The sequence below is a fragment of the Rhipicephalus microplus genome, chromosome X (genome assembly GCF_043290135.1).
Source record: "Rhipicephalus microplus isolate Deutch F79 chromosome X, USDA_Rmic, whole genome shotgun sequence".
Classification (NCBI taxonomy): domain Eukaryota; kingdom Metazoa; phylum Arthropoda; class Arachnida; order Ixodida; family Ixodidae; genus Rhipicephalus; species Rhipicephalus microplus.
This window is the reverse complement of record NC_134710.1, coordinates 255037246-255062289: the sequence shown is the minus strand read 5'-3', so window position 1 is coordinate 255062289 and position 25044 is coordinate 255037246. Positions and strand designations below refer to the sequence as shown.

Sequence of the window (25044 nt, the reverse complement as noted above, 5' to 3'; positions counted from 1 at the left end):
GCCTGAGAATGCAATCTATTTTTATGTTGCTACCTTAAAGGGGCTCTGCAACACTTTTGGCAAGAGCAGGCAAATGTTGCCGATCAGTAGTTGACACTCCCTTGAACATGGAAGCCAAACATTACTGCACAGCACGCGGCTGTGATACACCCCTGATTCATGGCCATTGGCCGATTTGAGCATCGGGCCTACATGCAATTCGACCATTCCAGTGACCATAAGAGGCACAACGGTACTTCGAAATGGCGGACAAGACGGTGATGTTGCGAGCGTGCACTTCAGCATCGGAGAGCATGAAAACGCATTCATTGGTTTATAAACTGAGAGACCGAACTGCGTCACTGACTGCATCGCAGATTATCACTGTGTGACAGCTTTGGAGCACGGCTACATGGCGCCGCCTGCATCGCTGGAATGACAGTCTTGAAGGCCATGTGGGCTGCTTAGTAACTGTGCCTGCTACAAAAGGCCACAATGTGCCCGTGTGCACAGCGCTCTCAGCTGGAGGTGCCATGCGTCCAAAAGAAAAAATAAATATGCTCAAGCTCATGATGTGCACGTCACTAACTTCCCTTCATGCCATCCCTCCCTGCTTAGCTTCCAGTGCATTTGTCGGGACAAGACAAGAAAGCTACTACAGCGAGCAACAAATCTCCGATTTCACTCGTACTTGAAAGAATCTAAAAATTTTCTGGGTGGTAAATTTGTCGTGCAATAAACTCCTTCGGTGGATCCATCCAATGGTTATTTGAAAGGAAGCGTTGTAGGGCCCCTTTAACAGACTACTTTCATTTTTGATTGCAAGAGGGCAGTTTCATAGGGATGTGTCAACAAGTCTAAATCACATGGGGACAGCACCTTGCCACCTACTTGCAGCACTTCTGTCGTATGCTGTTATGAGTAAAACTGAGTAAATTGTCATCCAGTGACTCAAAGATTTGGTTGCATGAAGGATGGAGTATGAAATTCGAGTAAACTGTATTGACTCGTCATGATAATGCAGCGGGGCTGGCTAGAAGATGCTGAGGAATGAAAACTTTAAAGTAAAATAGTTTTCTGTTTAGCACATGAGAGTTTGATTACACAAGTATTTCCTGGCTCCAGTGTGCAAACATAATCTCTACATGCCAAGGAAACGAAAACTGATGCTCTTTTGGTGTCTCAAATAATGCCAGTGAGTTGAAGCTTGCCATTAATAATAAAGCAACGTTATGGAATAGTACCCTTGGGGCACTTACATGAACAAAGCACTTTATTCTTGCAGTAGTGCTGACAGCAACTTAAAGTGAAAAATTCAGTTGCATCTTAGTAACAGAAAATTCACTTCAAAACTGTTATACTGGGCGAAAATTTTAGATGTTTTATCAAGATACGTTTGAGAGTTATGTTGGGAGCATAAGTTTTTAAATGCAATCGCCAATGACTTCTTGCAAAGGCTATCATATTCTAAGCATCCATATGGCAATTTGAAAGGTTGAACATTTTCCAGTTTTTAAAAATGGCGTTACGAGGAAAAAGGCATTTAAGGTTATATTTGGAATGTATATACAGCACTCGAAGAAAGGTTCACAAGATGGAGCCCAGTCAGCATGGTATATCACGAAACATAGCTTTCCCTGTAGTGCTTATCTCTGGGGCCCGTAGCAATATATACATTATCCTGAAGATATTCCAGTTACAGTAGTATACTTAAAAATACTGATATTGCTGCTGATATGTTGACACATTGTTGTGCAAACCATAAAACCGAAAATAGAAAGCCAATGCATGCACATAGCTGGGCAGTCCTAGAAGTTACACCCGCAGGGCGCGGGTTCGAATCCCGGCTGCGGCGGCTGCATTTCCGATGGAGGCGGAAATGTTGTAGGCCCGTGTGCTCAGATTTGGGTGCACGTTAAAGAACCCCAGGTGGTCTAAATTTCCGGAGTCCTCCACTACGGCGTCTCTCATAATCATATAGTGGTTTTGGGACGTTAAACCCCACATATCAATCAGTCCTAGAAGTTACATTGCTGCTTACATAATTGAGAGGTGAGCAGCCAACCCTGTCAATCTATGCTATTAAGGACTGTACTATGCATGGCTGACTATGTCACTGCATGCTGATTACCTGTTGTCTGGTGATGCAGCAGTTGTCTCATGTTATAGTAAATATACCCAAAGAGCACATAGCTGCTGTCAGCAGAATATTTACTCTTTGCAGTGTTGCTGCTTTATCTCTAGTAATTAGTGTCACTCTGCCTATACGAGGTTCATCTGTAACACATCGCATTAGGCACAAAATTTGTAATTTATACTATTCCTGTGAAGCTGCATATTCGTTACTTTCCTTTTTGCAGGCCAAAATTCAGAAGCATCAAGCTTTCGAAGCAGAAGTTGCTGCTCATGGCAATGCCATCGTTGTACTCGACAATACTGGAATGGAGATGATTGGCTATGGTCATTTCGAATCGGAAAAGATCAAGGTATGATATGATTTCAGTTGGTCAGTGCTATGCGTTATAGCTGGCGTGCTTGTTTGCAGTATAGTTTTAAGTGTCTTGACCTATTAGAAATTCATACTTAAATATTTTGGGATCATTCAGTAGTAATAAATAACATGCAGTAGAACCTCGGTAAATGAAAATCTGTTAAACGAAACTGCTGCTTAAGTGGGCAGACTGGTCTTTGGGACCAAAAAGTGACACAAAAAAATTCACTTTTTATAATTAATGCATTTGGTTTCTGCAAGTATCTCTGCAAATTTTCACACCAGGAAGTGGTAATTTTTTTGTAATGTCATGCTAACTGTCAAGATTCCTGGTGCTGTTAACATGTTGAACCTGCAATAACATGGGGCACAGACTTTGAGGCTTCTTTATAATTTGCCAGCACCTGTCCTAGAAGCTCTGCTGCAAATTTATCAGCACTTTTATTAGGTTTGCAAAACATGCAAACCATGATTGTTGCTTTTTGAAGACTGTGTTTTCAGTTTTTTTTTTTCATTTTTTTCAAAAAAGTAAATTTACGACTGTTCAATTTTAAGGCCTCAATATCTCTCTAGCTTGGGCAGGTACAACAATAATTCTTCTTGCAATGGACACCTATATGTGTGTAGAATGCAAGTATGGGTGCAGAATTTAGAGCACAAGCCTTTTAAATTAATTACTCATCAAAATTATTACACAATTCCAACTGATTTTGAAGATAGTTCATTTTGCTGTAAAATAACTAAGAAAGGCTTAATAACAAGAAAAAAACTCTTGCATACTTTCAATCTGTCGTTATTAGTCTATGTTGGCATATCTTAAATATCACTTTTAATTAGGCACTTTTTTATGGTGCCCTTGAACAATAAAGGGTGAAATTAAGTTATCTCAGGAACAAGATGAGTTACAGGAAAACTAATTATTTGAGATCAGAAGAAAAAAAAAGCACAATCCAGTGCAATTTGATCAAGATCACTGAAGAAATAAACAAGAAAATGTCTGACCAGTCTGCCCCCTTAAATGGCACTAGTGCTTCTGTCAAGATTGGTTTGGTGCTGGTATTCTGCAACCTTGTACATCTCTCAGTAAACGAAACTCTTGTTAAATGGAACATATTTTCATGGTTCCTTCAGGTTTGGTTTTGGGAGTCCATTGTATTGGCCAAAGAATTTCTAATTACTACACTTTGTTTCATATGGGCTACCTAATGTAAATTGCTAAGCTTTTATGGGTATTTTAGAAGTGCCTTTAAAATACTAAAACATTTACAATTGGAAGGAGCTTTCCTTTCTTCTCGCTGGCTAGAAGTGAGCTTCCTGGCTACATTTTGTTTTAAACCCCACATCTAAATCAATGGCTACATTGTGTTGTGTGCTGCTATTGCATTTGGTCTGGCAAGTTTGGTGGCAGCATGCACATTATTCCGCATTAAAAAAATATTAACATGCAGACTGCCATAGGATTACTGTTTATCTTCAACAGTTTTTATCATGCTTGTAATACTTCGCTTGCATTTTGTGGTGTCAAAACATAACTACTGAATGCCACATCTGTACTAGTGAAAGCATGCTCGCTAGCAACAATCCTGTATACAATGGAACTTCGATTATAAGTCCTTCGGTTTCGAGACAACCCACATTTTTTGACGAATCTGTTCGGTCCTGGCAAGATCCCCATAGATATAGTGCATTTGTTGGAAAGGTAGAGAGTGAGACAGGATCTTAGAATGTAAAATTTATTTTCCCGGAAGTTCATGAGCTTCTCCATACACCTTGATCGCGTGCATACATATCTGGGGTCGTTACCTAGTCAAGCTTTATCCACACAGAGTAGCTTCAACCGGCCGAAAAATTGATATTTTCACGTTTTTGGTCCATGGAAACTTTTCTTGGTCAACACACAGCTGATCTCCTGCCTTTGTTGCAGTCAAGTCTTGCACAGGCATAAGGGTACGACGCAGGTATTTTCGCCATGCGAAATTGCTTTCATTTGACGTCAACATTCATAATAACAGTGGGACACCACCAGTTGCACTTCCCAAGGCAACAAATTATAATGCGCACATTTCAGTCGTGCATGAAGCCATTCTACGTAAACCTGTGGTCTGTCGTCATTATGTCATAGCGATGACACTGTGTCAGACCTGTCTATTGGGAGGCTGTTGGCAAAGCGGTTTTGGTTTCGCTTTCACGCGTAGCCAATTTTTAGACTGCATTTATCGGTAGAAAGATGCGCGTTAGTTTCGATTTTTTTTTTTTGAGGTTAAGAATAGATTCGCTTGCACATCTTTTAACTAAGTGACGCTGCTATTAGCTGCCACCTGGCAAGAATAATTTAATCAACCTTCCTTGCAGAGGCACAAGGTCATACCGTGGGTTTGTTCAGACGGTCTTCACCCAATTTTTGGGCAAGGCTGAGTGCCACAGCCTATATTCTTAGTTTTTTTTTTATTATACGACGCCTAGATTATGCAACGGCTTTGCATGGTCCCCTGAAAGTTGCATAATCGAGGTGCCACTGTATCATAGTGTTAATGGCAGTCATGAATTGCTAAGCGTAAAGTTTATGAGATTTTACTGTAGCTAGGGCCATAAAACTACAGACAGTTGGCATGCAGGTCAAAATTGCATTGTCTGTGTAAACAATGCTGTTCTCAGAATTTGCGCTGTTGTATGTCATCTGCAGTGCTGAGTGTTCCACTGTGGAAGCTGCTATTCAGTGCGCTGTGCCTAGTATGAACGAGTGTGCATAACAGGTGATTGCTGGCATGTAGTTTCACATGTTCTACACATCCAGTTATTTACTGTATCGAACAGTTGTGACATCCCCGTAGTAATCCCTTGCAAAAGTATAGCACTTTATTAAAAAATGTTGATAGCTCATGCAGCTGGGATTTTATTTCCTCATGAGGACTAATTTTTTGTACTAGGCTGCCCTGCAAAGTACCTGTGAAATGCAGGCAAGTATACTCAGCTGCCATGCAGTGAAGCATACATGTGGCTGTTCATCAGTTTGATACTTGCGGTCCACGAGGCAGGGACAAAAATGGATAATAAAACTTCAATGCCTTCCATTTGGCTTTGGAAAGACAAATGAAGAAATTTGTGTATTCCACTGCCTTTAGAGTGATCGAGACATATAGAGGTTATGATTTTGCTCAAATAGGCATACTTAGTACAGTTAAACCTCGTTATAACGAAATTGGAGGGCCACCGCTATTTGCTCGTTATAACCAATACTTCGTTATAGCCGTAGCAGGTATTTACCGCAAATATTATGCACTGTACTTACCCCAAAAAATAGCGGGCGAAATAGCATCCCGCCGCACTGTGGTATGCAACAAAATAACCGCATTTTTAAATAACAAAGGAAAAAGTCATGCACCTGTTTTAATGCACTTCAAAATACACAGCTTGCATTTCAGGCAGACTTAGCTGCAAAGAAGTCCGTAATTGGACGTTGATGCATCTTCCTGATGCGAACGATGGCTCGCTCAGCTGCGGCCGCAATGTTCAAGCCATCTTCACCCCCCTCGTGAGCGCAGAAGTAGCGGCACAGTACGTCCACCGCGTCTAATGCCTCCAACGCCGTCGGCACGTTTGTCTCCTGTTCGTCAACAGAGTCATCGTCATTGGTTTCGTTATGATCACTGACAGCACGCACAATATCGTCATCCAGGAGCTGCCCCGTTGCCACCACTTCCGAGTCCGCACTCACATAGTCGCAAAACGACTCGCGGTCAGGCACGACACCAGCGTCGCAAAGTGCCGTTCATGATGCAGCGACTTCATCTGATGTGGCGAAACCGTCCCGCACAGTGGGCTCGTCTGATGGCTCATCGCTGGCCTCTGGTGCGGCGGCAAATGAGGCGTGTCGAAAGCAGTTTGCAACACTCGTCCACGCCGCCTGAAGCATTTCGAGCGCAGCGTACAAGTCAACATCGGTGTCTCGCTTCATCCTCATGTTGAGCAGGAGCTTGTCTATCATACGCTTGCGGTAACCTGCCTTCAGCGACATAATCGCGCCTTGGTCAAGCGGCTGTATTTTTGCTGTGCAGTTGGCAGGAAGGAACAGCAGCTCAATGTTTTGAAGCATGGCAGCAGTATGGTGTGCGGTGCAGTTATCTAAAACAAGGAACACCTTGCGGTTTGCCTTTGCCAGCTTCTCGTCCCATTCGCAAAGCCATTTTGAAAAAATCTCCCTGGTCATCCAGGCTTTGCGATTGGGTACGCACTTGACTGGGAGCTGCCTCTTCCCCTTAAAGCAGCGAGGGGATGCACTTTTGCCAATGACGAAAATTGGCAGCTTCTCAGAGCCGGTCATGTTTGCACAAAGTAGCGCAGTGATCCGCAGCTTACTTTGTTTGCCGTCATGGCACGGCTCGCCTTTGAGGGCTATTGTCTTGTGCGGCAACATCTTGAAAAAGAGAGCGGTTTCGTCCACGTTAAAAATATTCTCCACGCTGTATTTTTTTAGCAGCCGCACGATGTTTTCTTTTGCCCACTTGGTAGCCTCTGCTTCGTCGACAGATTGCGATTCGCCGCAGACCGCTCTCCCGACAATGTCGTGGCGCTCCTTGAAGCGTTGGAGCCAACCCGAACTTGCTACGAACTTGTCATAGCCCATGATGCAGGCAAAGTCTCTCGCTTTTCTTTGCAGCAAGGCGCCGCTCACCGGCAGATTCACGGCCCGCGTGTCCAAGAACCATTTTAAAAATGGCCCTTTCGACCCCTTCAAAGGCAGGTGCCCTCATCCTCTTAGCGCTTCCTTTCACGCCACGTGCAACAGCGTCGATGATGGACTCCTGCTTGCTCAAGATGGTTGGCAGTGTGCTCGTCGATACGCCAAATTCTCTTGCCACGTTGCCTTTCTTGGTCCCCGATTCGACGGCTCTTATCATAGCCACCTTCTGATCTAGCGTTATGCGCTTTCGCTTCCCGCCTGGCGCATTCATGTTGCTGGAATCGCGAGCGCAGCACGATAAAAGATAAGGCGGAAGCGGTCGAAAAAGAGAAGAAACACGCACGCAAAAGCAACGCGGCTCACATCGGCGAGCGACAACACTTGCAGAGAAAGTGACTGTGAAGAGGAAGGGGCAGAAGGGGTGCTCTTTTGCGCTGCCCTCTAGGAACCGGTTACTCAAGGGGAAAGGGGTATGTAAGATTAGAAAGCGTGCCTCAGCGCCATGAGAAAGGGTAGAGGGAGAATATAAAGAAGACACAAAAGAAAAGAAAAGGGCGAGACGTTCGCGGAGCTGCGGAGCGCTCCGCTGTCGGTGGTAGCCAAGCGGCGCAAGTGCAGCGACCTCTACTCCAGAAACAGCGCGTGCCGTCTGCTTTGCGCGCGTTGCTGGAGGGTGCGTGGCGGGAGTTTTGAACTGCTAAATACAGTTCTCGCGCTGCGCGCCGTCTCAAATTCGCCTTGTGCACTGTCGTGACATCGGCTCAAAATTTTACTTCCTAACAAAATTTGTTCGTTATATCCCATAACAGGCAAATTTTTCCTCGTTAAAATGAGGTTTTGAATACATTGGTTTGTATGGGGACTTTCAAGGGGAATTAGGATTTGCTTGTTATATCCATTATTTTGTTATAGCTCGTCTCATTATAACGAGGTTTAGCTGTAGTTTGAACTATACTATATGAATAAGTTCAGTACATGGTTTTGATGTGTTAACTGTGCTCATGGTGCCGCATAGCAAGAGGTCATGTGAAGAACAGCTGTAATTTTTTTCTATTCTCTTTGATGTGCTAGCAATGCCTTGATGAGCTTCATCGGCTCTGGGAGCTTCTCCTGAGAAAATTGGCAGACAAGGGACAGAAGCTGCAGCAAGCATTGGTATTGGTTCAGTTTCTGCGCCATTGTGACGAGGTCATGTTCTGGATCAACGACAAGGTGAGTGCTTGCACTACAATGTTGCACTTCTCCTTTCTAGAGCATACTTTTTCGGTGGCCTAAGCTTTTAAACATGTACATGTAACGTTTCTTTGAAAATCAACAGGACTAAAGTAATAACTACTGTACCTAACTGAAAATGATGAGTTCCCTCCAAAGTAATTTACTTTAAGTTTAATGCCCTTTTCCATCTACACTGAAACTTCATTATTACCAAGTTATATCTTACAGGAAAATCAGTTTGTTATATCAGAAAATTCGTTATAAAGGTATATTTTTACACTATCTATTGCAAGACTATTTTTCATTTACTTCATTATAAACGATATTTCATAACATCTGGGTTTGTTATATCAAGGTTTCAGTGTATACCTCTGTGCATTGCTAGAAGGATTACTCTGGGATAATTTGGAGCTCTATCGTTATAGCACTCTTGATAACCTCCATGCATTCATGGCATATTTTCGTGATTCTTTTGTGCTTGGGGGAATAAAAAAAAAAATCCCCAGGCTTGCACGGAATGTGCAGCACAGTCAGAGCGAAAGCTGGAAGAACGGCCTTTATAAGCCTTTTGTAAACACTCTTTGGGTAACAGTTAGAACCACACTTGCTGGGTACCCACTATGCCGTAATCGTAATTGTTGTGTAGTAGGTCGGCATTCACTATGCTATTCTTTGTCATTCTTCGGAGAAGCGTGGTATCCGCTGCACACATGTGAGAAATTTAGTGCAATTTTTTATGCAGTGGCTGACGACAATGAAGAATTATGCCTGAAGTGGGTATGCGCCACAGTTATTAGGTGATCAAGAAAAAGCTTTTATTTATTTATTTATTATACCTCAAATACCTCGGTACGGAGTGTTACAGGAGGGGTGGGCTGTGGTACAAAATTCTTTCGATGTGGGTTTTGAACAGAACTGGGCTTGTGTGGTGCACGACGTCGGGTGGAAGATCATTCCAATTCTTTGCTGTTTGAACAAAGAACGAGCGAAGGTGGGCAGTTGTGCAGGTATGCGCAGGATAAACAGTGTTGCGGTGGCTAGTACGAGAAGACTCGATGTACGGGTCAGATACTGGATGAGTCAGACAATGAATGGAAGAATTTGTGAAAAAGGGTTAGTCTAACGGCCTTGCGTCGCAATTCTGGATTCTGAAGTTGGGCTTGGTCTTTCAGATTAGTGACACTTGAGTGATATGAATATCCAGAGTAAGTGAACCTTGCTGTTCCATTCTGAATAGATTCCAACAGTCAGATCAGATAGATTAGATTGGTGAGGGATGGAATTGTAATGGGTTAGAGCATTGGACGACCCCTTTGTTATGTAATTCGCAGTGTGTGACACCGGGCTGTTCCTTAGATGCTCTAAAATGCTTTATTACTCGTATTAATGCGATTCCTTTCCCGACATCAAGCCTGCCTAAGGTCAGTTTGGAAGAGTTCAAGCACCGGGCGTACTTCAGTGGAATACTGGGCTGGCACGCAGGGGACCTGCGCTCAAATCCTATTGTGTCCTTCAGGTTTTAATTTATTTACGGAGTTTTTTTTTTATTTCATGGGATACCGGTTATGGACACCAGCAGCAGTGGCGGACAACTATGGTGCCGCACGTGATCCGTGTTGTGATCTCGTAACAGTAAAAAGTCGCAGGTGGCAATATCAGGACAGTTGGGAGTCTTTTAGGACGATATTTCTTTTGGATAAAGACTTCCAGATGCTGAAGGCACTGCATCGTGGTGCATTTTCTTATTTTTTCACTGGTCTCTTCTCACCTACTGAGTGAAGCAGATGCTGCGAAAACTTCGTAAACTTGTTGGTCATTCGTCTGGCCGTGTCATAAGAACCAAAAATTGATGAATTCAAAAATTCCCTTTTGACTTCATCGTTCTTGTTTTTGTCAGCCTCGGCAACAACGAAGGCTTCCACTGGAACTCTGGCACTTGATTCTACATTACTTAGAAATCTGAATTTTACTGCTAATAGCTATTCGATAAGACACGACTGGCTATGGTAAATAAGTACAGTTGAATTTCATTATTTCGAACACGCTTGATTCGAACTTCCGGTTAATTAGAACTCATGATGAGGTCCCGTCAAAGCTATGTGTATTCTAATGGGCGAAAACATCCAGTAATTTGAACGTCCAAGCACTTCCGACGGTTAATTCGAACATACCGCTCTCCGAAAATGCTCTCAGCACCCCTCCCAATCCCTCGCACTTTTTTTGCCGAAAAACTGTTGCAAAGTTGTGGGGCGCAAGAATAGTCGGGGAAAACTTTCCATGAAAACGTACAGAGTGACAAAGAAAATGAAGTGGCCGCAAATCGGGATTCTCACACCAGCAACTTACAGCAAGCTTTAAGAAGTACTAATTAGAACTTACCTCAACAATAAAAGCAGAGGTTCAACACAAGGCAAGATTTATTTGAGACACAAAAAGTGGAAGCAACTAGTCAAGAATTAGAATATCATACGCAAAGCTTGTGGGCGTTGCGGTAGCGTTCGTCGCTCAACAGGAGCCCTCAAAAGGTAAGCGTAGGACGTCAGTATTGGGCTGATAGCTATTTAACAGAATTGTCCGCAGTTTCCTTCTGAAGAAATAGTTTACCATCAATCCCAGTTTTAGGCACACGGCAGGCCCCAACGCGTCTTGGTGGCTTTCAGCTGCCGTCACCAGTAGGGAACACAGAACTCGTATACTCCGAAGGGCCTACCGGCGGCCCTGTTGCCGTCGTTTAGTGCATGATCTATCACTTGCAACTTGAAGCAGCCGTGTAGCTTCAGTATCATCCTATGACGTGCCGAGATTACAGACACAGTATGCAAAACACGTCGCAACGCGCACTGGCCATTTCAGCTTGGCTTAGATTGGATTGAATCTGCGTGCAATAGTACGCTTGATGCTTAAGAGATGGCGCCAGATGGCGCATGCTATCATCATCAGTGGCTGGAACGAGCAGACGACATTATTGCGGCAGTTTTCGGGGGTGCGATAATTACTCGAGGAAAAAAAGAAATCTAATTTTTTTTTGGGCGATGTGGGGGATGCGAGAATTATGCGAGTGCGAGGATTACGCGAGTAAATACGGTATATTGTGTGCAGAGCTTCCGAAATGAGTATTTGACAGCCATCGCACCATTATTTGCAGATTTTTTGCATACCCCAACATGTAGGGATTATTTTTCAAACATCGTTTTTCTTGTCCAACTGGGTGGGTATTATTCACAGTCACCGGATGGCCAACACACATTTTCCTTATGCTCTCATCGTTGCCGTCATACCTGCTTGTTGAAGACTTCCTCTTTCACAGCTCTTGTGCCACCCAAGCACACGTGTACAGGATATAGTATCATCTTGCTACACTTGCCATAGCATATGGAACACTTATGATGTAGTTTCTCATGCCAAACCTGAAACTTGAAAGTGGTGCATTTGTTTTTGCTTGTGGTTCACTAATCACTTTTCACTGAGGAAGGACCAGCAAGGAAAAAGCTGCAAAAAAGTACTTCAATGAGCTGGGATTAGTCCTATGCTACCAAAACAACACATAACTTGTCAGAACTAAAGGCTATCCCTATCAGAACTAAAGGCTATCTCTATTTTGCCCCATAGCCCATACAACCGACCTAGTCTCATCGCTTTTGAAACTGTCTGTACAGTTGCTAGTGCATGCAGGTATGAGCCAGCTTGCTGCTGTACACCTGCTACGCCTTGTGAAGAATGGCTCGAGTGCAGCTCCAGTGCATAGTATTCATTACTGGCTAGACACCTTTGCAGACATCACTTTGCATTGAACTTTTAATTGATAATGCTTATAAAAATGCTTATCAGATCCCATAAACATCTAATTTTTATTTTTTTTGTAAACCAGCATTAAAAGAAGAAAAAAGCACCTTCGCTCATGGTTGATAGAGGAAACAACTTTTTTACCCCTCATCAGCTGCATTGCAGCCACAGCAAGCCACTGCACATTTGCATGGGGAACTTTCTTGTCATTAATAAGAGTGGTCGTAGGCACATTCCAGCACGAGCACTTGTATCTTGACAAAGTTTTGTGTAGCCTGGTCCTTACTAAAGCAGCTAAAGGGAAGTTGTTGGTGGTGATACTGAATATAACACTTAAAAAGAGTTGGTTTAAAAATGCTGTTCAGACATGGTGCTACTTCTTAATGTTCAGCTGCAGTTTAACAGGGCGTGCAGCATTCACTGATAGGAGGTACCATAATGGGAATGCTATTGTGACTGAATTTGTTCATTTTTTCTATACCCGATCGGTTGTGTCCGCAGGAAACGTTCGTGATGGCTGACGAGTTCGGTCAGGACTTGGAGCACGTTGAAGTTCTTCAACGCAAGTTTGACGAATTCCAAAAGGTATTCTTTTTTTTTTAGTTATTACTCTCTGTAGTCCTTGTAGTGTGTTCGTTTCTTTGTTTATTATTAGTTCCTCAGTGGTAATTATGCTTTTCTTACTTTTAAATAAAAATAGGACATGGCCAGCCAAGAGTTCAGAGTGACTGAAGTGAACGAACAGGCGGAGAAGCTGATCAACGATGACCACCCCGAACGAGAAACGATCAGAAAAAGACGAGAGGTAGGAATATCTCATAGGCAATATTATGCCCAGCAGTTGGGGAGGATCGATATTGAAATATTATTTTTAATGTCTGTTTCTTGTTCACGCTTAATGCATCTTTCTTTTGAGACAGTGCTGCAGTTGTTATAGTGAGCTGATAGGTCATGTTGTACTTTCTGGAATCAAATTCTATTAGAATGAAAAAAAAAAAAAAATTGGAGTGCGTTACTTGCCAAATGTGCACAGTTGAGGTCAGGTAGGACCTGAGCACTATCTGAGTGTAGGTCACCAATATTTATTTATACATATCGTGACAATACAAGTTCATGACAAGTCCCAATAGAACAGGTGTTCAAATTGACCCTGAAAACAAGCCACCAAACAGGACATTGTACTACTAATATTGACATGTACACTTATCTTTACTGTGATCGGGTTTCACCAGCTGAAGCTGTTACATGTTCTATTGCTCAGCACAAGTCATGCATGGGTGTATTGGAACCTTTTAGCATGTTTTTGATTGTTCTAATCTGATCGAACTTGGAACATCAATAGCACACCTGCCAAGTCTCCCGGATTGTCCGGGGGACTCCCAGATTTCAACCGTTTCTTCTGTTTGTACGGTTGTCATGAAAATCTCTCGGAAATCAAAATTTCTGTGCGTGATCTGGCCGCATTGGCAAAAATGCAAGTCAGTCCGCTCCAGGCTTTTTGCGAACCCACTCCATTTTACTATAAACAAATTTAAGAGGCGTTCATCTAAATGTACAGGAGAATCACAGTGACGCGACACCACGGCATATACGAATTCGTGCAATTCTCCAGCCAAATTCTGCTGTGTCCATTCCTGAACACTTTTCCTAATTGCGGAGGGTGATATTAACTTTAGTATGCAAACCGTCGAACAAAGGTCGAGAGCAGCATGCTCGAAGCTTCAGAAGTACGCGTTTGACCAGCACATGCACTGTCTTGTTCAGTGCATGGGGTTGTCGATGCCACAACCGCTGTGAACAAAATCATGGTCCTTCTTGACACAATCATTTATGGCGACGAAGTAACTGACAGAATTCCGAAAGTGTGTGTGCGCCCAACGTTGGGTCAGTCAAAGGAACGCTGCCTTCCACGAACTATGGGGACAAAACCACTGCAGATGCGGTCATGGATAGCATTCAGCGACTTAGTTTTGAAGGAACGTGCACAGCCAGTGCACGCGGATCGAAAGCGGAACTACCGTTTTAAAAGCATAAAAGTGTCTTGGCGTTCCGGTCCAAAGAATCTAGTAGCGAGCAAAGCTTTGACCCGCGCTTTTGCGGCAGCCAGCTGCGCCATCCCGTTTGTTCACGTGTGTCCCAGGGGAGACATACACGAGCTCTTTTGATGGAAATAGATTTTGCTAGGTATTTTGATGACTCGAAATTTTGGGAGACTCACCTTATTGAGAAAGCCTATCCTTATGTGTTCGGCCACTTCAAGCCATTAAAAGACAGCAACGCCAATGCTTGCGCCTATGATTGCGACCCCCCCTCCTCTTGTTTTTGCTGTTTCTTCGTTTTGTTTTCTTTAATTCAGCACGATCCCCCCCCCCTCCCCCCATTATGGAAATCTCCTGGATTCAGAATCCGTGAACTTGTATGCAATACCCATGTACAGCACTCATGGATTCATATGAGACATAGTTATTTCTTATCACAACAGGTATGCGCAATTGCTCAAGATAGCTAGGTTGAATTGATAACCATATAAAAATTGGACCTACGTTTTCCGTGACTGCCCTGAAACTGAGACTAGCAAAGCTTAGTCCCAATAGCAACCAACCATACCACACAGCATGGGACAAGCCTAGCTTTTGAATGTTTAAAATACCTAACAGTGTTTAGAATGTGTATGACAAGCATTGCAGTATCTCTGCACGCCGCGCCACGGTGGTCTAGTGGCTAAGGTACTCGGCTGCTAACCCGCAGGTGGCGGGATCAAATCCCGGCTGTGGCGGCTGCATTTTCGATGAAGGCGGAAATATTGTAGGCCCGTGTACTCGTATTTGGGTGCACAATAAAGAACCCCAGGTGGTCAAAATTTCCGGAGCCCTCCACTACGACGTCTCTCATAATCGAATAGTGGTTTTGGGACGTTAAACCCCACAAATCAATCAAGCAGTATCTCTGCACATCTTTTATCAATGGAACTTTTTCTAATCGGTATGCGTTTTTTCAGCTTCTTGAGGTTCTGTTTATATTTTTCTTTAATTTGTTGGTTATGACAAGGTTGTCTTGGTCTCTAAACTAGTCTTGTTTGGTGCTTCTACTATGTTTGATGCTTGTTCATAGGTAGCATTGCAATGTTGCTGGTGTGAAAAACTTCACCTAAATTTAGATCATTTGTGGAAGGAACTTGGTGTATTTATTGGTCTGTTGTCTTCTTCTGAAAAAGTTTTTTTGTTATCAGGCTTTCTCAGAAATGACTAAAAATGCTCTAACAGTCAATTATTTTGGGTACTGGCCGTTAAAAAAAGACGTCTGAATTCTCAAAGCACAATTGCCTATAGCATTGTAGCATCTTGCTCCTCAAGCTCTACCTGTACGCTATTCGTTGTTAGGTGAAATACACCTTTTGTATTGAAACTGAATCGAATGATGCTTTCAGGAGCTGAACGAGGCTTGGAACAAATTGAAGTCCCTCACTTTGCTGCGGCAGGAGAGGCTGTTTGGCGCGCACGAGATCCAGCGCTTCAACAGGTTTGTACAGTGTTTTGTGCAAACTGGAAAAAATGCTATCAAGATTTCGAATGTAGGTTTCTACTGCACAGTAAAAAATTAAACTTGTGGATTTTCTATGGTTCGGAAACTGGACAGTGTGGACAATGGGGTGATGTTGTAGGGGAGGGCTCTTGAGCAGTTTTGGCAACCTGAGGTTCTTCTCATTTTTGCCAAAGCATGAGTTACAAGTGTTTTTACGTCTAGTCCAGTCTCGGCGCATTCTCACTGGACCCTCAAAATTGAAACTTCATACTCAGCTGGTAGGCGGCACGACAGCCATTGAGTCATGATCACACCACGAGATTTGAAGCAGTTATCAGCTTTATTCAGTCAAACATTGATCAAACACATTGGTGTAGGACTTTATTCAATGCAACAAAGGGTCCTAACAGACAGCTTGATTGGGTAATTTGCTAATGAGGCATTATTCTAGGTAGTTTGAATTTTCGACAAAGAAGCAAACAAGAACAGTAAGTCAGAAACATTTACTCCTATAAAAGTTTATTGCAGGAAGCATTTACAAATAAAGGTATGACAAGAGAAGAAATGATCATGGTTCCTCAAGGCAAGCTAATCTAATCTCAGCGATTTCTGTTGTTTGCACCTTGTAGATATTGCAATTTAAATTTTGACATGCATTGACAGTGCACTTGCACATTTAAAGTCATTCCATTGTGTTTGTGCAGCCGTGACAATCTATTAGCATTACAGCTTCTTGTTGGGGTATACTATAAGTGTTTTCAAAATAAGGCATACATCCGCAATCATGACATTAAATTGCTGAAGTGTCCTTGAACATATTTCTGTAACTTATGCTTAAGGGGGACACGGGTCTTGGCGGCGAAAAAAACGCAAAAATCGATTTTTCAGTTTGACGATTTTCGTTACCTTCATATTCCGCACCTGCCAGGAAAAAATGAACTCGAAATGACGCGTCGTGGAGCCAAAAAATGTCATGTTTATTCATCCCAGCACTTGGTTTCACTTACGAAATTGCCGAAAACGGCCCCTTTTTGCGTTGCTCGGATCGCGCTAACTACTCATCGGATCGCGGCCATCTTAGTCTCGTTTGAAAGAGCTTCTGTTGAGCTCGCTTTCCCGCCAGGAACGAACCTTCAACGCTGCAGCCAGTCTGCGCTACCAAGCAAAAACAAGCGTCAAAACCGTGCAGTATCATTGGTTCATAGCAGTCACGTGAGTGAACAGCGGCTCGTGATTGAAGCGGGGGGACTGACAACACTAGTGATCATGCGTGTGCGGCCGCAAACACGTGCGTTGTCACCGCCATTTCAGAAGTTTTGTAGTTTTGCGATCGAAATCGAGATGCCGAACCATGCTCGAAAGTTCCACACATTCACGAATTCGGCAAGCAGCAGAAAAATTGCGCTGTGCAGCCCAAGGAGTCATTGCAGCCAGCGCAGGCTACGTCGGCAGAGCCGATCGGGACAGGAGCGGCAGTCGCCACGATGCAGCAGCCCGACACAAAGGCAGCCTTCGATCGCTACAACTTCTACTAGTGGCGACACGCGCTCAGTGCCATAAGTCATCGCAACTGCCGACGAAGATATCTGCAGATCTCGGCGGAAGAGCGCAACAGATTCCGCGACGTAGCGGCGTTGCTACACAAGCGATGGCGATGGCGACCACGGTGCTGTTGGAATCATCTGATTGCGGTGATACTTCAACAAGGCGCCAGGAAACAACGCCGCCGCTTGTGATTAAGACAGCAGAGAATGCTGCTGCAGCAGATCTCGCAGCCGGAGAAAGTGCGGCGGCGACTGCGACCACTGCCTGCAATACTTCAAGTATGCGCCATCGAGCTGCGAGGATAGACGCGACATTTTTGACATCGGCTGCCCGAGAATTCATCGAGCGTCGCGCCCAGCAAAAAGCAGCGGAACTTTTCGCAGCGAGCGCATCAGTGGCAGGGGCCGTCTCACGGGTGACCTCATCACAAAATTGACGAGTTATTACGGCTGGGCTTTTAAATCCCTTTCTGGGAATGTGTACGAGATGCACAAGGCTGTGTGGGCTACGTATCATGTGACATCCACTGACGAGAAATCAAACCACAGCTTCTGTCCACACGGTCCTAAGTCTTGGTGCAAGCATAATGCAGCCACGGCAAGGAATGAGCCCATCCCAAAAAGCAAGTACAATTTGCCTGAGGCTGTGAGAGCAATGCACTGCGTCCTGTTTATGAACGCTTGCCCGACAAGAAGCTCCTGCAGAGATGTGCCAGAGGGAAGACACTGAATGCAAATGAGGTGTTGCATTCGGTCATTTGGCGCCTTTCACCGAAGGACAAGAACGCGTCATTGTTCGCCTTTGAGACTGCCATGGCAGATACTGTTATGCGTTTCAACTTGGGGGAACAAGGAATCTAGTTCGCTTATTTTGCGTGAACTGCAGCTAGATCAAACATGCACAGGTAACCAGCGGGCGGTTGAGAAAGACTATCGCCGTGCCGTCAGCTCGGATAGGAAACGTGCATCTTCAGCGGCGTTCCAGGCAGCCGCAAAGAAGCACAAGCAAAAGCCTGCTTTAGACTACTCCGCAGGGGCTTTTTCTGAGTGATTGTGAAAACGAGTGCTGTGGCTTTCATGCATGAAATTTTCATTTTCACAACTTTTTTGTTTTTTGCATTTTTCCCAAATACAGATTTTTGCATCTTTTGAATTTTGGGATGAGCACTGTGTCGCTAATACCGATTCTATTTTCTTGATCTTTTTGTTTGAATGCTAGGGTATTGAAGTGTGCAAGAAAACCTTGATAAAATGTTCAAGGAGATTGTAAAATTTTGAAATTTTCCAGAAATCACCAGTGAAAATTCAGAGCTAAGAGACTGCGACATAAAGACTTCATAACCTTGGGTAAAATTTAGATACCAGCATGTAAGTGCATATTTGCACTATTTGAATATTCAGCAATATACAGGTTCAATTATAGCTCTTTTTATGCATTACTTTTTATGCAAGTCACATCCCAAATTCATAAAATAAGAATAGTTGTAACTTTTTTTTGGATTGATGTAAAGAAAATGTAATTACAAATTTTTAATCAGTGTACAAAGCTAAATATTCCTTGAAAAAATTATGTCTCAAGGCCTAATACTAATATATTTTATTATCGGGTCCTATGTCCCCCTTAAGCCATTCATTAACACATCTTCCAATCTGCACAGTGTAAGCTTGACCATGTCACAATATAATTTTATAAACACCCATGCAAAGTGGTTGTGCTTACTGTGGCGGTTGATGCCACGTTTTTGTTTTTTTCTAGGGAATGGGATAAGTCTTCCTACACTGTTTAATTTTGAACTAGCTGACATTACCACTCTAATGCCAGCTTTCTTACTATTCCTGAAGACTATCCAAAACGTGTAGGAAGACTTGTTTTAGCACTGAAGCAGCGCTTTTGCCTTTTACCTGTAAGCTTGGTGTTTCTATGTAATTTGCTAGGCTTGTGCAAATAGTGAATTTTAGGTTTGAAGCGAATAGCGATTTTAGTGAAATAACTGAAAATCAAATTCTAATATAGTATGTATTACATATTATTTAGAAAAATTGGCTTGCTTGTCATGACCCAACTAACCTACACAATATATATATTTTTAATTGAAATAAGGCCTGTACAAATTGCCATTCTTTTTGGTTCAAAGTAAGTGGAAGCAACTTTGCATAGTAGCAGGATTTGATTTTTGGTAGAATGCAAGTGACAACCTGTAAAATATGTTGCAATTTAAAGTTTACTATACTTGGAACATATAAGCTGGTATAACAAAATTTTAAACTGTAGAAAATGATGAATCGATGTGAGGGTAGTATGTTAATTTCATCTTTAAGTGTGCCTTCGCCGCATGTGCAGATTTTTTTATGGTTAGGTGTTTTCTCGGCTAAGCATCCCTTCACTGCAGTGAAACCACTTTCACAAAGGGTTACATTTAAATTAATACACACTTAAATGGGTGCTCTCACGGCTTAGCACCTCTTCACTGCAGTGAACCTTTATAGGCATTTTATGTGGAATTATATACATCTGTTCGCTCATTTCGAATAGTAGTTCAAAATTTTCTACAATTTAAGTTTGAATCAAAATGAATTCAAATACTGTAATATTTGTTTGAATATTCTAAGCATTCGAATGTTCGCACAAGCCTACAATCTACAGATGGCGTGGTTGCCAGTGACCTTGCTACGGTCCCACAACATGTTGATGGGGACATGATGTGCCAGTTCAATGTTCAAAGGATATGCAAATTTTTATTGACATGAATTTTTCTTAGTTTAGCTGTGTATGGCTCCTCCTGAAGAGAGCCAGGGTCGCAGTTCTGTTTGGAATGTGCTCCACTGCCATTAGCCTGGCACAGTCACATGTGCTCCACTGCCATTAGCCTGGCACAGTCGCATGGAACTCTAAAACTGTAGCAAAAAGGCTGAACTGGCATACTGTGGGCACAATCCTCCTTTAAGTTTTTCCAATTTCAGAGTTGTCACAATTATCATATTGTGTTCTTGGAATTATCATATTGGGTTCTGTGGTTGTACACATGCGATAGCTTTTCTGTGGGTGCATTTGGTGTTTTGTATGAGCTTCCCAATATCTTCCTGTGCAGGATCTGTACTTAGGTTTGTAGTTTGATAGTGTGCATTGTAACTTAATGTATTCAGAGTGTGAGGCCATATAATAAATACATGAAAAGGTTTGACCATGCCATCAAATTTGAAATGTGTGTATCACTTCCACCAGCTCCTTGTACATTCTTTTTTCTGCTGTGGAAGAGATGCAAACTTTACTCTTGAGCTTATGATGGTGAAGCATTGTAAGAACTTAAATACAGGGCAATGCGACAAATGCATTGCCCTGTGTTTTTCAGAAGTCCCCGTTCTTATAGCGCTTCACAATCATGGGCATGTACAAACAGGCCCAAGTGACAGTTACTCTTGAGTGTTTTCTCATTACCTGAAGAAACTTTGTCCCATTGTGCTTGTTTCGTGTGCACAGATTTAGGTGGACGTTGAAGAAACCCAGGTGGTCGAAATTTCCGGAGCCCTCCACTACGGCGTCTCTCATAATCATATGGTGGTTTTGGAATGTTAAACCCCACAAATCAATCAAAATCAACTCATTGTGCTTGCAGAGATGCTGACGAGACAATTACATGGATAACTGAGAAAGACGTAGTGCTGTCATCTGATGATTATGGCCGGGACCTGGTGAGCGTGCAGACTCTTCAGCGCAAGCATGAGGGCATCGAGAGAGACCTTGCTGCTTTGGAGGACAAGGTAGGGTCAGCACATCTTTTCTGTTCTGATAAGTGCAAGTAGGACGTTATAAATTGTCAACCTTGCAAACATTCGGTTTTATTATCGATTTATAGGTGGCTGGTGTTCTAAATGGCATGTTGCTTTATTTGCAGGTGATGACCTTGGGCCAAGAAGCTGACAGGCTCTGCAGCATTCACAGTGACCATGGGAGCCAGATCAGGGGAAAACATGCTGAAATCATGGCTACATGGGAGATGCTCAAGAGAAAGGCAAGTGTAGCCTGAAACATGTAGTAATTTTTTTGTGCTACCTGTAAACTTGGGTTTTGTTTTACATGCCTTTTTGCATTTGTATGCGTAACTGCTAGCAAATGGGAGTCAATGTCTAACATAACTGCTGTTTATTGCAAACTAGTAGATAGACTCCCTATTGACAATTTGTTGGGCTGTAAATCTTTCTGCAGTCAAACCTTGCTATTAAAAACTTGTGCTCAATGGGGAAAACCTTGATATATTTACATTTCATTCAAAATTTTATGCTTCAGCACTGATCGTTTCAGATTTTAGTCAGTTATTGTGAACAGCATCTGCTCGGTAAACATTTATTCCAAGGGAAATCTTGCTGTAAACTAGGTACTAAAACTTCTAAATGCAGTATGAATGAGATAAGAAAAGGAATTGGATTGTGTATTTTTCCAATATTTGTTGATTGCTACTATATTTCCAATTTTATACTTTTATAGCTGTAAGCCTGGTGAATGTTTCCTCCCTGCTTCTGTATTTATTATCAGTTATTTATAGAGATACCATGATTGCTTTGAAGGTATCATGATTGTGAATAAGTCACACATTTTAAGAGTGTACAGCATACAAACTACTTATTGTGTCTCATCATTGTGAAGGTTCTATTTTAAATTGGACTGTTTTCTGTGAAAAAAAATTTTAATACCTCTTAGGACTTTGATTTAATGGCTTCTGCAATTTTTTAAATATTGAACTATATTAAACCACAGTTTGTCACGCAAGCATAAATTGTTTCGATGTTTTTTCAGGCCCAAGAAAGACGACGACGCCTGGATGAATCTTACCTGCTGCATCGTTTTCTGGCAGATTTTAGAGATCTCGTGTCATGGATTCATGACATGAATGCCATCATTTCAGCTGATGAATTGGCTAAGGACGTTGCTGGTGCAGAAGCCTTGCTGGAACGTCACCAGGAGCACAAGGTGCTTTCTTCTTCTTAGTATGTCATTGCCGTCTTTCAAGTGCAGCATTGCCCTTGGAAAGAGACTGATCCAGTGTAAACATTGTCACTTATGTGCTGTCTTGTTACAGGGTGAAATTGATGCAAGAGAGGACAGCTTCCGTTCAACTGCTGAAGCCGGTCAGATCTTGCTCGACCAGAAACACTATGCTGTTGACGAAGTCAAAGAGAAGGTAACGCAAAATTTTACTTTGTTCATTTCTGCTGTGATTGTAGCTGTTCATTTATCTTGCCCGCTACTCACGTGGGTTTCATGTACATTTGATTTTTCAATTTTTAGACTAGTATGTGATTTCTTGTAAACCACTTTACAGAATTGTACAGGCTACTTTTGCGATTTTGTAGTTTACCTTTTATGTTTGAGATAATGTGAAAGTTCACAAGACTTTAGATGAGACAGCCATGCAGTTCCTGCTTGCTTTTAATTTTGTAGCATGATTGACCAGATATTTGTTGTCTCCGAGACAAAGTTGCATTCACTTCCCCCTTGCAGTTGGGTGTCCTGGAAAATGAGAAGAGTGTACTCTTGGCCCTATGGGAAGAGCGACGGATCTTATATGAGCAGTGTATGGATCTGCAACTGTTCTACCGTGACACGGAGCAGGCAGATACATGGATGGCTAAGCAAGAAGCCTTCCTTGCTAACCAAGACCTTGGGGACTCTCTTGACTCTGTTGAAGCTCTGTTGAAGAAGCATGAAGACTTTGAAAAATCTCTCAATGCTCAGGAGGAAAAGATCAAGGTATGGCATGCTTTATGGATTCGTCCTATTGTTTAATATTTTACATCTATAAATCTTCACATTGCCCTGGGATGATCAGAATCAGTAATAAGAGTTTAGAGTTTAGTTTATTTTACCACGTACAGTTGTACAGTAATTGGCTGGGACAGAAGAAAGAAGCTGTATAAAACAGCTTGACAAAGCCCCATATCCTCATGGTAACTGTAGCAACAAAATGGCAGAAGCAAAGTAAACACAGGACAGTTTAAACCAGCAATGCATATGCTTTGCATCGGAACAAAGTTACCGTATTTACTCGATTCTACCGCGCCCTCGATTGTAACGCGCACCCGATTTCCACTGCGAAAAAAAAAAAAAAAAACGTAAGACATCGATTGCAACGCGCACCCATTTTTCTCGTTGGCCCGCACGATCACACCACTCGAAAAAACGACTCCTTTCGGGAGCGTCTTCCATTTAAATATGAGGTACGGGCGAAGCTTGTGCCCATCCGACGTGTAACAGAGCATTGCCGTCACTATAGTTTTACCGTGGACCGATGTCAGCACGCGAACTTGCTTCGCCCCCTTCTTCTCGACGGTTGTGGTGCCAGGCATGTCAAAGTAAAGAGGCGTCTGATCGGCATTCCCGATTTGTCAAGCAGGTAGCCGTTTTTGCGCCGCAAGTTTAAGACGAACCTCTGAAAACTGTGAAGCTTTTCATCGTACTCCTCTGCAAAACTTTTCGCATATGCATGTTCCCCTTCTGAGGGAAAAGCCTTTCCTCTTCATAAAGTTAGTTAGCCAGCACCTGCTCGCTCTAAACTGGCTTCGCATTAGACCTTTTTCTAAGACTAATTGCATAGCCCGCACTTGGAGCAGTTCTGTAGTACACTGTAGTTCTGTCGTCCAGGCCGCTGTGCCGCTCGTTGCTCAAGCACATACTCGCCGAGCAGCTCTTTAATTTGCGGAAACAGACCCTGCTGTGGTCCACTGAAGCATTTGCGTGAAGCTTTGCTGTCGACAATCTTCTGCTTTTGTTTCCGCCGGTCACGCACGCACGTTTCGGGAACTCCGAACGACCGCGATGCGGCCCGATTTTCGTCCGTTTCTGCACACGTGATGACTTTTCTTTTAAAAGCGGCATCGTGATGCACTCGAATTTTTGGAGTCTGCCCTTCCACGCCGTCGATGCTAATGCACTACTAGATGACGAACTCCTCAGCACACGTACGAAGTGCCGCACATAGGAAACACATAGGCAGAAATGGCCGACGCGCCATGCTGACGCACGTAGGGGGCGGCCATTTCGGATTCGCCGATGGCGATAGATTGACCGTAATTTTTTTGTTCGTACTCGATTCTAACGCGCATGCGATTTATGAACTCGCTTAACCGGAAAAAAGGTGCGCGTTAGATTCGAGTAATTATGGTATACAAACTTATACAAACCAGAAACGTACATGCTATACATCAAAAGAAAGAAGTATACAAACAGAAAATAATACTACACGCAAACTAATAAAGCATATTTAAAATATAAATATTAGAAAGCGAACGAACATTTTCACAATTAATTCCAAATTTATTTAGCATATTCAGCAAGCAATAACGCAATGTCTGAAAATCATAATTTGTGCGCGGTCTCGGCACATGCCAATATTCAGAGTGTCTGTTGAGGCGCGTCGAAGGGTTTAGTTGCAGGTTAGCTGAACTACGTATATAGCCGCGACCTTTTATGGTATCAGATCTAAAAGAGATTGCCAAAGAATATTTGTTGAGCAGGTTTAATTTGATTTTATATTTAGTGAATATTTGTGAAGTATGGGCATTAAAAGGGAGGTTAACAACAGATCGTAGTGCATTTTTCTGTAACATAAGATATCTAATAATAGATTGCTTTGTTCCATTACACCAAAATAGGTTGCAATAACTCAGATGTGATATAAAGAGCACATTGAATATCAAGTTTTTGAAGAGCTTGCAATAAACCCTGACATTTTCTCAAGACACCCAAAACTTGGCAAAGCTTGTTCTATAAAAATTCCGTATGATAATCCCATTTCTTGTGCTCATGGAAAAGAACACCCAAAGACTTCGCGGTG

At 42.7% G+C, this 25044-nt stretch overlaps 1 protein-coding gene across 4 annotated transcripts in view; it reads left to right on the top strand.

Moving 5' to 3' along the window:
* alpha-Spec (alpha spectrin) overlaps window positions 1-25044 on the top strand; it is a 173566-nt gene that overhangs the window by 15656 nt on the left and 132866 nt on the right. For all 4 annotated transcript variants that reach the window (XM_037414135.2, XM_037414132.2, XM_037414133.2 and 1 more), the window contains exons 3-12: window positions 2340-2465; window positions 8223-8363; window positions 12651-12734; window positions 12850-12954; window positions 15577-15668; window positions 20830-20974; window positions 21109-21225; window positions 22008-22181; window positions 22291-22392; window positions 22713-22961. In XM_037414135.2, the coding sequence (XP_037270032.1) occupies window positions 2340-2465; window positions 8223-8363; window positions 12651-12734; window positions 12850-12954; window positions 15577-15668; window positions 20830-20974; window positions 21109-21225; window positions 22008-22181; window positions 22291-22392; window positions 22713-22961 (1335 nt within the window). The remainder of the gene's footprint in view (window positions 1-2339; window positions 2466-8222; window positions 8364-12650; window positions 12735-12849; window positions 12955-15576; window positions 15669-20829; window positions 20975-21108; window positions 21226-22007; window positions 22182-22290; window positions 22393-22712; window positions 22962-25044) is intronic.